General features: G+C 43.9%; 1 protein-coding gene across 1 annotated transcript; it reads right to left on the reverse strand.

Annotated features, from left to right (window-relative positions):
- Positions 1-1875: 1875 nt before the first annotated feature.
- LOC130491271 (schlafen family member 11-like) lies at positions 1876-10036 on the reverse strand. The gene is given in 4 exon segments (XM_056864982.1): positions 1876-2722; positions 4421-5159; positions 6898-7026; positions 8878-10036. Coding segments are annotated over 4 exon segments (2874 nt in total).
- Between the last annotated feature and the right edge of the window lie 4510 nt (positions 10037-14546).

Below are 14546 nucleotides of genomic sequence, written 5' to 3' on the forward strand. Positions count from 1 at the left end.
TCCTCTCAGGAAAAGCCTCCAAATACCTCAGGCGTTCATGTCAACTCCACAGGTTCCCTAGTCCCAGGGATCGACCCAGTAGCTGCACCACAAACCTGAAAAAACCTAGACGCTTACCTTGTTTTGTGAAAGTCACAAAAGTCCTCGCTCATCCTAAGGAGACATCAGTTCCTTTGGGATAAAAGCAATAAAATAGCAATACAACAAAAAATTATAGCAATTTGTTTCCATGATGACATTTATAACTGTGAAGAAATAAAAAAAATGCAGATTTGGTTTTTTTACATGTTTTATTAACAGATATTGATACAATCACAGTCACAAACACAGGAACACATAAATACATAAAGCAAAGAGAGAGAAAAAAACAGCTAAACAAATTACAGCACATAGATCTGTATATACATAATTGTAAATAGAAAAATATATGTAGAGTTGGTTTTTATATGCTTTCCCTACCACTTAAGGATGAATCAAACCAGCTTACAATCACCTTCCCTTCCCCACAACAGACACCCTTCGAGGTAGGTGGGGCTGAGAGAGCTCTAAGAGAACTGTGACTAGCCCAAGGTCACCCAGCTGGTTTCATGTGTAGGAGTGAGGAAACCAACCCGGTTCACCAGATTAGAGTCCGCCGCTCTGGTGGAGGAGTGGGGAATCAAACCTGGTTCTCCAGATTAGAGTCCACTGCTCCAAACCACCACTCTTAACCATGACACCACACTGTCAGAATTACAGTGCATTCCTAAGGAGAGTTACTCCATTCTAAGCCCATTCATTTCAATGGGCTTGGACAGGAGTAACTCTCCTTAGGAATGCACTGTTAATCCGAATTAATTTAAGGTCTGTATATGTATTAGAGAGTTGTATTAGAAAGTTGCCCAATCATGCAAACTCATTTTAATATACTGATAAATATAAATATTGTGGTTATCAAGTGTCAAAAAGTTTTATGATTTATGATAAAAATATTAGAATTAATTAATGCTGTTTATTATCTTATTACATTTGCTTGCAACTGCCATTATATTTCACACTAGCAATATATTTTTCTTTCCTTTGGTATAATTGTCTTAACGGCCTCAATCATAAATGAGATCATGATTTGATTCCTTGTTTTGTAATAATCTTGGCTTTAAACTTGTTTTGTTTATATTTTCATAATTTTTAAAATAAAATTAGTGGAAAAAAGAAAATTAAGGCCCATTGTGCTTTTAGAATATTACTCTGTTATTTGCACAAGTAAAGTACTTTGCATAAAGCAAATGCCTACATTATACTATATAAACATCAAAAACTCAATAAGCCCCATCTGGCCTCACCCATTTTCTAAAACACTTGGTGTGTATCAGAAAAGGCCGTGGTGCCTTTCTATAAGTTTATTGCAACAATTTTTTAAGAAAAAAACACAAAGGAACATTCCAATTGCCAGCAACCATATACAAAATAAGACTGTGTGATCGCTAATATATAAGACATGTGACAAGTTATAAGTCAAGATACAAGTCAAATACATACCGGCTAAGATTATCTAATAACTCTAAAAGATTACTCAAATGTTAGCATAACAGATGAGAAAGCCCTGAACTGGTATAGTTATAAGTAAGATTACAAATATAGTTATAAATACTATGACTATTTGTATGACAGGTTGGATCCCTTTCATTCCCCAGCTTTTTTTGTTATTATTCTATGTATCAATTGCATACATACAGATGTATACATACTTATCAATTTTTCATTTTCTTCTTTCAAAAATGAATAAAAAGATATTAAAGAAAAAGAAAAGGCCATGGTGCACACAGATGCTGTATTGGGGACTGCTGGCTTAGGAGGTTTATATTGAAAAGTCTGGTCGCAGTTTGTATAAACCTGTCAAATGCAGGAAGAGCCAGACAAATTCATGGGAGCCCTCACTCTTTGATGATCACGCAGCAAATGACAGTGCAGGTTGGCCCTTGACACCATGCAGAGTAACACATTGTCAGCAATAGCCGGTGGGTTAGAAAGCGGATAAATGCTGAACACTATACCTCTTTCGAGGCCTGAAAAACGGCGGACACTGTCTAGAACAATCCTGTCCCCCTTTGCGTCCTCCACGTTTGCAAAGTCCACAGACAACTTTAACTTTCTCATCTGGCTCGACATTTTAGACTTGAGTAAGTAACGGTATTTATTCCTTTCTACTTCAGTATTGCATAGAATAGCAATGTTTTTTCCAGAATAACCATCTTGGAAATACTGAAGGCACTTATTTACTATATAGTCTGCTATTTCGTTTTCATCCTTAGCTTCAGGTATGACTAAAACACCTGCTAGGCTGTGGCCACACCGAGCTTCTTCTACCAAAATTTTTAACTGCTCATAAGGAATGTCAGGTTCATTGGGAGAGGACAGTATATTACACATTTGTCTTTTCATGATGTCATAAATGTTAGTGGCATTCCGCACCCCGAGAGTTAGCCATTCCTGAGGTTGCTGAGCATACGGAGGAGGAAGGCCACAATCAAAAGGGTGTGTTTTTTGCAAATAATCCAAGAAGATCCACAAAATGCCAGGGTTCTGAGCATCTGCTTGCGTAATTTTCACAGCTTTCCCATACCAATCGCCATCTTCATACCGGAAATTCTGGGCCTCGTCTATTATGATGTGCTTCACTGATTGAAAGAACTTTCCTTTTAAAAAACTGGCTCGCGTCACAGCCGTGCAAATGTTTTTCATTCTAAAAAGAGAAAAATATTAGATGTTTATTTACTGGTTTGAATCCAGACTAGCCTTTCCAAAGATGCAAAGGTTTCCACTCATGGAATGTGGCTTGCTTACCATCCTCTTCCTGTGGCAGCCCCAAATGCCCCCTGAAATCCAGTTTTTGGGGGACAGGGGACCCCCAAGAACAGGATGGTTGTTTTTTTAACTGGTGTGGGAGGGGAAGACAAAAGAATCATGCTTCATTGACAGAAATCCTTGTGCCTGCTGAAACAGTAGAAATACCAGTCTTGATCCAAGCCACTGTTGTTTCTGCACATAACAAGTAATTAGCGGATCTCATAAGAAACACAGAGTGTCAGATTAATTAGGCAATTCATCCTAAGATTAGGAAGCATTTGGGGGGGTGCCCCCCCCCGGAAAAAAGTGTACTTGTTGGGTCTACATGTTGCATTCTATAATGGTTGTGGTAGTGAAGCCCCACCAAGAAGAGTGATACATCAGGGGAGAGAAAAGAATGCAAGGGGGAAGACACTAGGCGATAAGGTAAGACATCCGATACAGGAAATGGTTCCCACAACTATGGGAAGTTGTGTGCATTCCAATTTACCAGCCAAAATGTTTGCTGGAGGTCACTAGATTTCTTATATTGCTTGTAAACACCTCTTTAATTAAACTGCTTGGTGTCTTATCTTTCCTTTATAAAACTAATTTGCTATGCGTTTACAAAACTGAATCAGTATCTACTTCGCACGCTCCCCACCCAACAGAAGAACTAACTTGTTGGAGCCAGATCAAATGTCCATTTAGTCTTTCTCTACGGTTATTTCTCCAGCAACAATCAGCCAAATTCATCCAGAGCAGGGGTGTCAAACAGATGGCTTGGGGGCTGGATCCGGCCCCTTGAAAGCTGTTATCTGGCCTGCGAGCCAGCCAAGACAGCTACCCACCCACCCCAGTCCTGATGTGGGCTGGCGAGGCATGGCCCGGCCCAACCAATGACATTTATGTCATATCCGGCCCCCGTAACAAATGAGTTCGACGCCCCTGATCTAGAGCAGTGGTTCCCAACCTTTTTTTGGCCGTGCCTCACCTAAGCATCTTTAAAATCCTGACGCACCCCCGTGACATAATTCTTAGTGGGCTTTCCCCCTCTCCATTGTCACCAGCTGACCGCTGTGTACATTCTGATTTTAATTTTTAAAATCTGTATGTCACAATATATATTTATATACTGTATATAAGGCCCCTAGAACCAAAAAAATTGCAAAAAATTCACTGTTAATAACTCATTCTCGAATTGCCCCCCCTTAAAAATCAAATTGCTCCCCTGTGGGGCATGTGCCCCACATTGGGTACCACTAATTTAGAGGCTCACAAGCATTTCCTCCAAACTCACGGACCTTGATCAACACTGAAGAAGTGTTTTGTGGACACCATTTGCCAAATGTTGATCAAAAACTCTCTAGACTGCCTGCAAGTAGCATGCAGGAAGTAAAATTTCAATAATGGTTTGGTGTGCTGTCAGGGTAAAGCCCCTTCATAATTTTTCTGTAAGACCAATGATCTCTACCACTAGTACACACCCTCTCCTGTACTGGACCAACAGCTATCACTCTTTGTCTTAATTCCTGGCCTTGGTCATCCCTGAAAGAACTAACTAAGCTCAGGAAGGGGACACAGATGTTCCTACAGACTGCCTTGCAAAACATACCTCACGGTCTCGCACAGAGGTCTGTTTTCACAAATGTAAAGGATCTCATCAGAGCTGCAGTGAAAGACATTCTTCATCTTCTCTATGATCTGCAAGGCCACAAGGGTTTTCCCCGATCCTGCAAGGCCATAGACAAACAGCTTCTTGTTCTTACGGAGGTTCTTTGTTAAGATCTCATGCTGTTTAATGGTGAGAAGGTTGAAAAATTCACAGCCTAGCTGGTCACTTAAGACAGACCTAAACCTTAGCATGACAATCGCAAGGGCTTGCATCAAGTCTTCTAAGTCATCTCTGGAAATCACATAGGTGGGCGGGTACATAATCCGCGAACTCATACCTATCTTTACCTCTCCATTGAGTCCAAGATTAATTACATGGGGATCCACACACACTTTTCGAGTAAATCCCCCTTCGTTCACCAGTTTCTGCTTTAACATACAGGAAACATTTCTTGAATATTCCAACACAGGGTTCGCTGGAGGGACGGAATCATCCTGATCCACAGTAATTGTGAACAGCCTTGGGAAAGTACCTGTGGTTATTAAGAGTGCATCACAGGCAACACATGAATTTTGCTGCAGGCCAACGTCTACTGCCCAGCTTCTTGAAAAGATCAGGACTCCCTTAGAAAACGGTAGTTCCTCCATCTTCTTGCGCAAGATGTCCTTCAGTCCCACATACTCAGAAAAGAGTTCAGCGCAGAGTTCTTCCGGTTTATAGCTGATCCCATCTGAATCTCCTAGAAATTTGAGAACATTTTGTTTTAAAATGATAGAAGCAATTATTAAGAAGCCATTGAAGTTCCTGCAAGTTTAGTGGACTGGGGAGGAGGAGGAAGAGGAGGAAGAAGAGGAGGAAGAGTTGGCTTTTATATGCCGACTTTTCATGAAATTCATGGAATTGTAACGGCCTGATATCTGGGAAAGCCGTTTGCTCGCTTCACTGTAGCTGAAAACAATGTTATTTGTAATGCTATATGCTTCTATTTCCATTGTGAAATTGACACAGAACTACTAGACACACACTGTCTGTCTGTCAAGTGCCGTCAAGTCGCAGCCGACTTATGGCGACCCCTTTTTGGGGTTTTCATGGCAAGAGACTAACAGAGGTGGTTTGCCAGTGCCTTCCTCTGCACAGCAACCCTGGTATTCCCTGGTGGTCTCCCATCCAAATACTAACCAGGGCTGACCCTGCTTAGCTTCTGAGATCTGACGAGATCAGGCTAGCCTGGGCCATCCAGGTCAGGGCACTAGACACACACAGCTCTCTTCAGTTTGTTGCACCTTGCATTCAAGACCTTGGATTGCTCCTCTTGTTTTCAGTTCTGTGGAACTTTGCCATTCATGGTGTACTGTTTTGAGGTCTCCCACGTTGTTTTGTTATTCTAGTGTAATTCATTATTGGAAACATTGTGCATTATATGCTATTGCATTGAAACTTATGTTTGCTGTGTATTTTGTTAAAAATGACATTTTCCTTAACCTATACTGATTTTGTACAATACGACTTTCTCTTAAGAGCTTAGGCAGTTGGGATGGAAAAGTTGTAAGTGTTGGAATCCAAGAGCCAAGGAGAAGGGCCACACTCACCTGTCGTGTTCTTTTAACTTTTCCATAATGGAGAAACACGTATATAATCCATGAATAGGTTAAGGCGCTTTGAAATATTTGTCCCAATCTTCAAGAACAGGGCAGTCTACATATAATAATATACAGCAGAATGGTGGTTTTCTGCTATAAACAGAGTTCCGGTACCTTAAGAAGGAAGCTCTCATACAAAATTGCAGGTAGCAGAATGCCTGAAGCCCCCCCCTTTCCACTGTGTTTTCATAAATACAAAAAAGGCAAAGTATGATGGGGGTGGAGCAAAGGCCACTTGGCATCTTCCATATCCCCAAAGCCATATCAATACTGTCCTTTAATGTGAGATTTTGACAAATAGGCACAGAATACACAAGAATGCCTTGGAGATTGATGGAGATGCTTACTCTGACCAACCAGTAAAATAGTCTGGCCAATTTCCTACAGTGCCCTCGTAAAAAGGTAAAGGTCCCCTGTGCAAGAACCGGGTCATTCTTGACCCATGGGGTGATGTCACATCCCGACATTTTCTAGGCAGACTTTGTTTACGGGGTGGTTTGCCAGTGCCTTCCCCACTCATCTTCCCTTGACCCCCAGCAAGCTGGGTACTCATTTGACCTACCTCGGAAGGATGGAAGGCTGAGTCAACCTTGAGCCAGCTACCTGAAACCAACTTCCGTTGGGATTGAACTCAGGTCGTGAGCAAAGCTTTGGACTGCAGTACTGTTACCTTTTCCAAATAACTAAGATCCTTTCTTACATCAGCCTAAGACCTGGGTGTGAAAACCCATTAATGGTGTTTGTTAATGTTCTTACCCACTCCTGAAACAGGCTGTATTATACAAAATAAGAAGAGTGTGTGATGTTTGCTATTTCAGAATCAAAGTAGGAACCCACCTGGGCATAGAGAGTTTTGAAGATCCTTTATGCAGGTAAGGCCTTTAGCAGAATATACTGATTTGGTAAGTGGAGACTTACAGGTCATACTCAATTCGATCTGGAAGCCGTCATCAAAATGTGAAAGATCTAGGAAGTAAAGGAATTAAAAAAACTTTTTTGGAATTTTGGCTTACACATGAAGCTACCTTGTATTGAATCAGACCACTGAACCATTTAAGTACTATCTACTCTGTCTGATAGTGCTCCAGGGTCTCAGGCAGAGGTCTTTCACATCACCTACTACCTGATCCTAAACTTGAGACGCCAGGGATTGAACCTGGGACCTTCAGCATACTAAGTAGAGGCTCTTCCACTGAACTATGGCTCCTTCCCTAATCTAAATGCTTTTTGGCACAAGTCTCTGTTATCCTACTATATTCCTTTTTGACATGAGTGACCACAGTGACATCAGCTTTTAATGAATGAAGTTAATTTCTCCATCATATGACTCTCAGTTTGTATAACTTGCCATTATTTAATTTGCATCCAATTCATTTTCTCTCCTTTCCTTATCTGCACAATGGGAACGCCCTTTGCCAAAATTCCACCCAATCAGAAGAGTTTATTGAACTCTAATGCTCCACCCCCCTCCTCTCCAGCCAATGTGGTGTAGTGATTACGAGCGGTGATTTGGAGCAGTGGAGTCTGATCTGGAGAACCGGGTTTGATTCCCCACTCCTCCACAGGAGCGGCGGAGGCTAATCCGGTGAACCGGATTTGTTTCCCCACTCCTATAAATGAAGCCAAAGGGGTGACCTTGGGCAAGTCACATTCTGTCAGCCTCACCTACCTCACAGGTGTTTGTTGTGGGGATGGGAAGGGAAGGAGCTTGTAAGCCAGTTTGAGTCTCCCTTAAGAAGAAGAAGAGTTGGTTTTTATATGCTGACTTTCTCTGCCACTTAAGGGAGAATCAAACCAGCTTACAATCACCTTCCCTTCCCCTCCCCACAACAGACACCCTGTAAGATAGGTGAGGCTGAGAGAATGTGACTAGCCCAAGGTCACCCAGCTGGCTTCATGTGTAGGAGTGGGGAAACCAATCCAGTTCACCAGATTAGCCTCTGCCGCTCATGTGGAAGAGTGGGGAATGAAACCCAGTTCTCCAGATCAGAGTCCACCGCTCCAAACCACCACTCTTAGCCACTACACCACATTGGCTGTCTTGAGTGGTAGAGAAAGTCGGCATATAAAAACCAACTCTTCTTCTTCCTCCTGCAGAATGCTTGTGCAAAAGTGCAGGTGCAACAACGATCATTCAGGCCACACCTCCCAGGGTCTGGAAACCCCCCATTCCGCTCTTTTTCTTTCCCTGCCAAACTGTACTGTAAAACTCCTGAGGCTTGGCAAGGAAATGGGGTGGGGGTCCTTAAAGGGCTAAAGGTGGGGGTGAGGGAGAAGGGATTCAAAAGTGGAGTTAAGCTCCACTCCCTCCCCCCACCTGTGCAGCAGAACAGCAATGAAATGTTAAAATAATATTTCTCTTTTGGTTTCTCAGAATGGATCAGACTGGGACACCTTCCTGAACACATGAAGCTGCCTTATACTGAATCAGACCCTTGGTCCCTCAAAGTCAGTATTGTCTACTCAGGCCGGAAGCGGCTCTGCAGGGTCTCAGGCAGAGGTCTTTCACATCACCTACCCGCCTAGTCCCTTTAACTAGAGATGCCGGGGATTGAACCTGGGACCTTCTGCATGCCAAGCAGATGCTCTACCACTGAGCCACGGCCCCTCCCTTCCTGACCACACAGGGTAGCATCCAGCACTGTTAAAGAACAAAAGTCTTTCCTTTCTCCCCCCTGGTCCTTTCTGCGTGACCTCAAAACACATCTCTTCCAGAGAGAAAGGGTTAAACAATACGGGAGCAGGGAGACGGATCCACCTCCAGCATACAAATCCACTGCACATTAAACTCTCCAAGACACATCATTATAACAGGACCTGGGTCTTCTGCTGTCATCAGCTTGGCCCATTCATCGACTCGCAGTTTCTCCACTTGGCGATCCTTCACAATCCAAGAATCGGGAGCTGCCGCAAAAACAGCACAGCAAAACGGCTCAACCCGCACAACAAAGACATAACCGTGCCTCGTTCCGTTTGCTTCATAAACAGGCAAGATTTTACATTCAGCTGCGACTTTCTCTAAAGAAGCACAGAAATGGAAGTGGGGCAACATCTCAATGGTTTCCTGCACTTCGATTGTCATTTGGTCGGGCTGTACGTTTTCTGTATATCCCGTAACCTCCCGATTGTTATCCACACCAAAAATTAAGTATCCCCCCTTGGTATTTGCAAAAGCAGAGATGTATTTGGGTAGCGTGGTTCTAATAAATTCCAGGATGTCCTTAACATTTGAGAATCCCTTAAACTCAACCTCTGTCGACTCAGTGAAATCCAAGAACTCTCCAAATTCCAGACTGTCTCGTTCAAAAAACTGAGCAGCAGCCTGGAGAATGTCTTCTTCCACCTGCACGCCATCTCCTCCTGAATGCCGGCTGCCATCCCAAAGACGAGCCCTCTTCCGTATCAGCCCTGCCATCTCTCCGGGGTCTTTCTTGATAGAAGCCTGCCTTGCTTTCAGAAAATTCAGAGCCTCCAAGGGTTTCATTTTCACAGCGGAGGTGGCTGATCTCTGAAACAGCCCGGTTTCCAAGCAACAAAGGCGAGCCTTTGATATCACTGTGGGTTGTGATAATCTCTCACTACTCCACGTTTTGACTCAAATCAGCAAGTAAGAACCTTCCTGGACTACGTCAAAGTATTCTGCAAAGGGATCAGATTGAGTACAGCCCCGAAAGGAATTTTCTATGTCCTGTCCAAGCCTGTGTTGCCTATAGGAATAGTCTTCATTCTCAATTTCGGCTCTTATAACTCCTCCCCCTGTGTTGAGTAAGGCGCAGGCTACTTGGGTGAGAGTAATTCTTTGACTTTCTAGTTTTTCCTTTTTTGAGGCACTTATTTCTTTTTTAATACCTTTGTTGGATGTTTTTTTGTTGGTGTTTCTTTGGTCCTCACCAAATATTATTTTCCCTACATCTATGACAACTTCAGGGTAGTCAGTTCTTAAATTGAGCCACTGCCAATCCCAAGTAGCAGCCATCTTCCACCTGCACAGAGAAAGTTGGGAACAAGCAAATAAACAGGAAAACATTCGCATTTCCACAGAGCATTTTCATTTTGAACCGCTTTACAAATATCTGCACATTTCTAAAAGCTGTTGGCAGCTCAGAGGCCATTGCCCCAACAGGGTCAATCTAGCCGAGTTAGGCAAAGAGAATTTTTAAACAAACATCACAATCAAGGCTAAGTGGATGTTTTACTGATCACCAAAGATATTCTGGCAAACAACAACAGTTGCAGGACTACGAGGTGATTCTGCAAGAGAATGCGAGAAGACATGTTTTAGCGTCAGTCTTTAAAAAAGGTACATGTGCCCTGACCTGGATGGCCCAGACTAGCCTGATCTCATCAGATCTCAGAAGCTAAGCAGGGTCAGCCCTGGTTAGTATTTGGATGGAAGACCACCAAGGAATACCAGGGTTGCTGTGCAGAGGAAGGCACTGGCAAAACCACCTGTTAGTCTCTTGCCATGAAAACCCCAAAAAGGGGTCGCCATAAGCCGGCTGCGACTTGAAGGCACTTTACACACACATACTGGTATTCCCTGGCCCAAAACTATCCGGGCTGTCCTCGACTAGGGCCAGAGCCTTTCCAGCCTGGTGGAACACCTCAGTCTTGCAGGCCCTGTGGAACTGAGCCAGGTCATGCAGGGCCCTGGGTCTCATTTGAAAGAGAGTTCACCCAGGCCAGAGCTGTTCCACCAGGCCTATGGTTGAGGACAGGGACAGTTCCATTCTATCTGGCCTCCCTGCCCCTCTTCTCCCTTCCCTTTCCCTATATCCCCTCTCTTTTCTGCTCCTTTTTCTCTCCCTCCTCTTGTTCTTTAGTCAGCTCTCCCATTATTAGCAGAGGAACTTGGAATGTTAATGTTACCCCTGGTAATGATTTTAAATTCTGATTTGACATAGAATAGTTTATTTATTTAAATTATATTTTACTGGCTGTTAGCCACCTTGAGCCTGACTCTGGTTGGCAAAAGATGGGGTAGAAATCTAATAACAAATAAATATTTTTTTAAAAAATTCATTGTAAGCAGTGAACAAGACTGTTGTTTCTGGGTACAACAGTATAGGATCAGTCTGCATAGCTGCAATTCTTCCAGGCATACATACTAGGGTTGCCAGGTCGCTCTTCGCCACTGACAGGAGGTTTTTTGGGGAGGAGCCTGAGGAGGGCAGGGGTTTGGAGAAGGGGGCCTTCAATGCCATAGAGTCCAATTGCCCAAGCAGCCATTTTCTCCAGGTGAAACTGATCTCTATCAGTTGGAGATCAGCTGTAATAGCAGGAGATCTCCTGCCGCCACCTGGAGGCTGTGGCAACCCGAACACTTACACAAGAGCTGTCACTGGAAATAGCAGGACTTCTGAGCAACTATACAGAGGGCAGCCAGCATGCCCTAGATGCACTCACCTGGGAGTAAGCTAGGGTTGCCAGGTCCCTCTTTGCCACCGGCAGGAGGTTTTGGGGGTGGAGCCTGAGGGGGGCGGGGTTTGGGGAGGGGCTTTAATGCATAGAGTCCAATTGCCAAAGCGGCCGTTTTCTCCAGGTGAACTGATCTCTATCAGGTGGAGATCAGTTGTAATTGCAGGAGATTTCCAGCAACTACCTGGAGGTCGGCAACCCTACTTGAAATGTTGGAGAGTGTTCAGTTGGAGAGCAAGCGTGGTATAGTGGTTAAGAATGGTGGACTTTACTCTGGAGAACCAAGTTTGATTCCCCACTCCTCCACCTGAAGCCGACTGGGTGACTTTGGGCCAGTCACAGATCTCTCAGCCTCACCTATGGTGCCTAGGGTTGCCAGATCCCTCTTTGCCACTGGTGGGAGTTTTTTGGGGCAGAGCCTGAGGGGGGCGGGGTTTGGGGAGGGGCTTCAATGCCATAGAGTCCAATTGCCAAAGCGGCCGTTTTCTCCAGGGGAACTGATCTCTATCGGCTGGAGATCAGTTGTAACAGCAGGAGATCTCCAGCTGGTACCTGGAGGTTAGAAAATCTGCAACAGTCTCCAGTACAAAAGTAGCAAAAAATTCTTATTGGTGCTTACACATATAACATCAACAATACAAGAGTGAAAGATACATATAAGAACAATCAGTTATATACAGTATGTACAATCTAAGTAAGATGCAGTCTCAGTGCACCAATTGCCATGTTCTTTCAAGTAAATGTTGTATTTTCTTCAACAAGTCCAATAGTAGGTACTATCCCAAAAGCACACTTACTTAGATTGTACATACTGTATATAACTTTGATTGTTCTTATAAGTATCTTTCACTCTTGTATTGTTGATGTTACATGTGTAAGCACCAATAAGATTTTTTTGCTACTTTTGTACTGGATACTCCGTTGCAGATTTTCTAACCATTGGTATTGGCACGGGGGTGCCTATTTTGCATGGTACCTGGAGGTTGGCAACCCTAGAGCAAGCCCTATTGATTGCATTATTATTATTATTATTCATTATTAAATAGGTATAAAGAAAAAAGGGAAGGGAAATCATTTTGTTGGATATCATTTTGTTATCACCATATATGCTGGATACCATTTTGTTATCACCATATATGCTGGATATCATTTTGTTATCACCATATATGTTGAATATCATTTTGTTATCACCATATATGCTGGATATCATTTTGTTATCACCATATATGCTGGATATCATTTTGTTTTCACCATATATGCTGGATATCATTTTGTTATCACCATATATGTTGGATACCATTTTGTTATCAACATATATGCTGGATATCATTTTGTTAACATATATGTTTCTACCGCTCTATCGGGTACAGCATATCGTTCCATATTATTGCCATGTGAACAAATTAGGATTCTAGCGATTGCATTTTGATTTACTTCCGAGCAAACCCGTAACGAGCGTGGGCAACGCCCCTTCGGCCCTTCCACGCGCTTGCCGCGTCTTTCTGCCTCTCTTGGCTACTTTGCAGCCACGCTGAACCTTTGCAAGTCTGAGTTCTTCCCCTTCCACGCCGCAGCTGATCGATGATCTTCCCACGCGGGAGAGTTTCGTTCCTCGGCCGCCGCCGCTGCTGCTGCTGCTGCGACGAGTGTGGACTCTCCCGTTTGAATTAGGCGCGCCGAACGCAGGAGGAGTTCCCCGCCAGGCGCTGATTGGTCCAGCGAGGATCTGCCGAGGGGCAAGGGCGCAAGGAAAACCCGCACACACTGCCGGTGCCGAATGGACCGCGGCCAGTTGCGGGGCAAGGAATCCCCCAAGCGAGGACGGGGTGGCAAAAAATTGACCGCTTGGCCCTCATCCCCCCCCCACCCTGCATTTTGCATGTGATTCCTGTTGGAGTGAGAGCTACTCAGCATGCCTGGACATTGGGGGGCACTGTGTGTGTGTGAAGTGCCATCAAGTTGCCTCCGACTCATGGCGGCCCTATGAATCAACGTCCTCCAAAATGTCCTAGCCTTGACAGCCTTGCTCAGGTCTTGCAAGCTTGTGGCTTCCTTTATAGCGCTGGTTCCCAACAGGGGGTCGGCGGACCCCCAGGGTTCCGCAAGAACTAAATTAAGGTCCGCGAAACACAGTTATAAACCCATAATAAATTAATATTTTCAATTAAAAGATCTCTATTATAAAATATATATATTCAAATATTATTCTAAGTTTAATGTTTAACTAACAGTTATGATTAAAGTTTATTTTCAAATTCTCTGGATTTTTATTTTGAACCTTGGGGTCCCTGCACCGAACAAAAAAGTCCTAGTGGTCCCTGGTCAAAAAAAGGTTGGAAACCACTGCTTTATAGAGTCCATCCATCTCTTGTTGGGTCTTCCTCTTTTCCTGCTGCCCTCCACTTTCCTACTGCCTTCAACCTCCTATCTTAAAGCCTTGCTCAGGTCTTGCAAATTGAGGGCTGTGGCTTCCTTTACAGCAGGGGTGGGGAACCTTTTTTCTGCCAAGGGCCATTTGGATATTTATAACATCATTTGTAGGCCATACAAAATTATTAACTTAAAAATTAGCCAGCTATATTTGGTCAAACATTTAGCTAAGAGGCACGACCGGAGATGGCTCTGAGTGTCTGCCACGTAGAGCGGCTCGCTTTTGAGCTCTGCTGTCCCCCGCTGGGCACAAGAGATTCAGGCAGGGCAGCATCCTTCTGAGCTAGAGATCTGCCAGGACCCATGAAGGGCCAGACCAAATGATTTCGCGGGCCTTATACGGCCCCCGGGCCTGACGTTCCCCACCCCTGCTTTATAGAGTCAATCCACCTCTTGTTGGGTCTTCCTCTTTTCCTGCTGCCCTCCACTTTTCCTAGCATGACTGTCTTTTCTAGTGACTCTTGTCTTCTCATAATGTGACCAAAATACGACAGCCTCAGTTTAGTCATTTTGGCTTCTAGGGTCAGTTCAGGCTTGATTTGATCTAGAACCCACTGATTTGTTTTTCTGGCAGTCCACGGTATCGGTAACACTCTCCTCCAACACCACATTTCAAAGGAATTTACTTTCTTCTTTGG

This window comes from Euleptes europaea, chromosome 19 (assembly GCF_029931775.1).
Source record: "Euleptes europaea isolate rEulEur1 chromosome 19, rEulEur1.hap1, whole genome shotgun sequence".
Lineage (NCBI taxonomy): Eukaryota > Metazoa > Chordata > Lepidosauria > Squamata > Sphaerodactylidae > Euleptes > Euleptes europaea.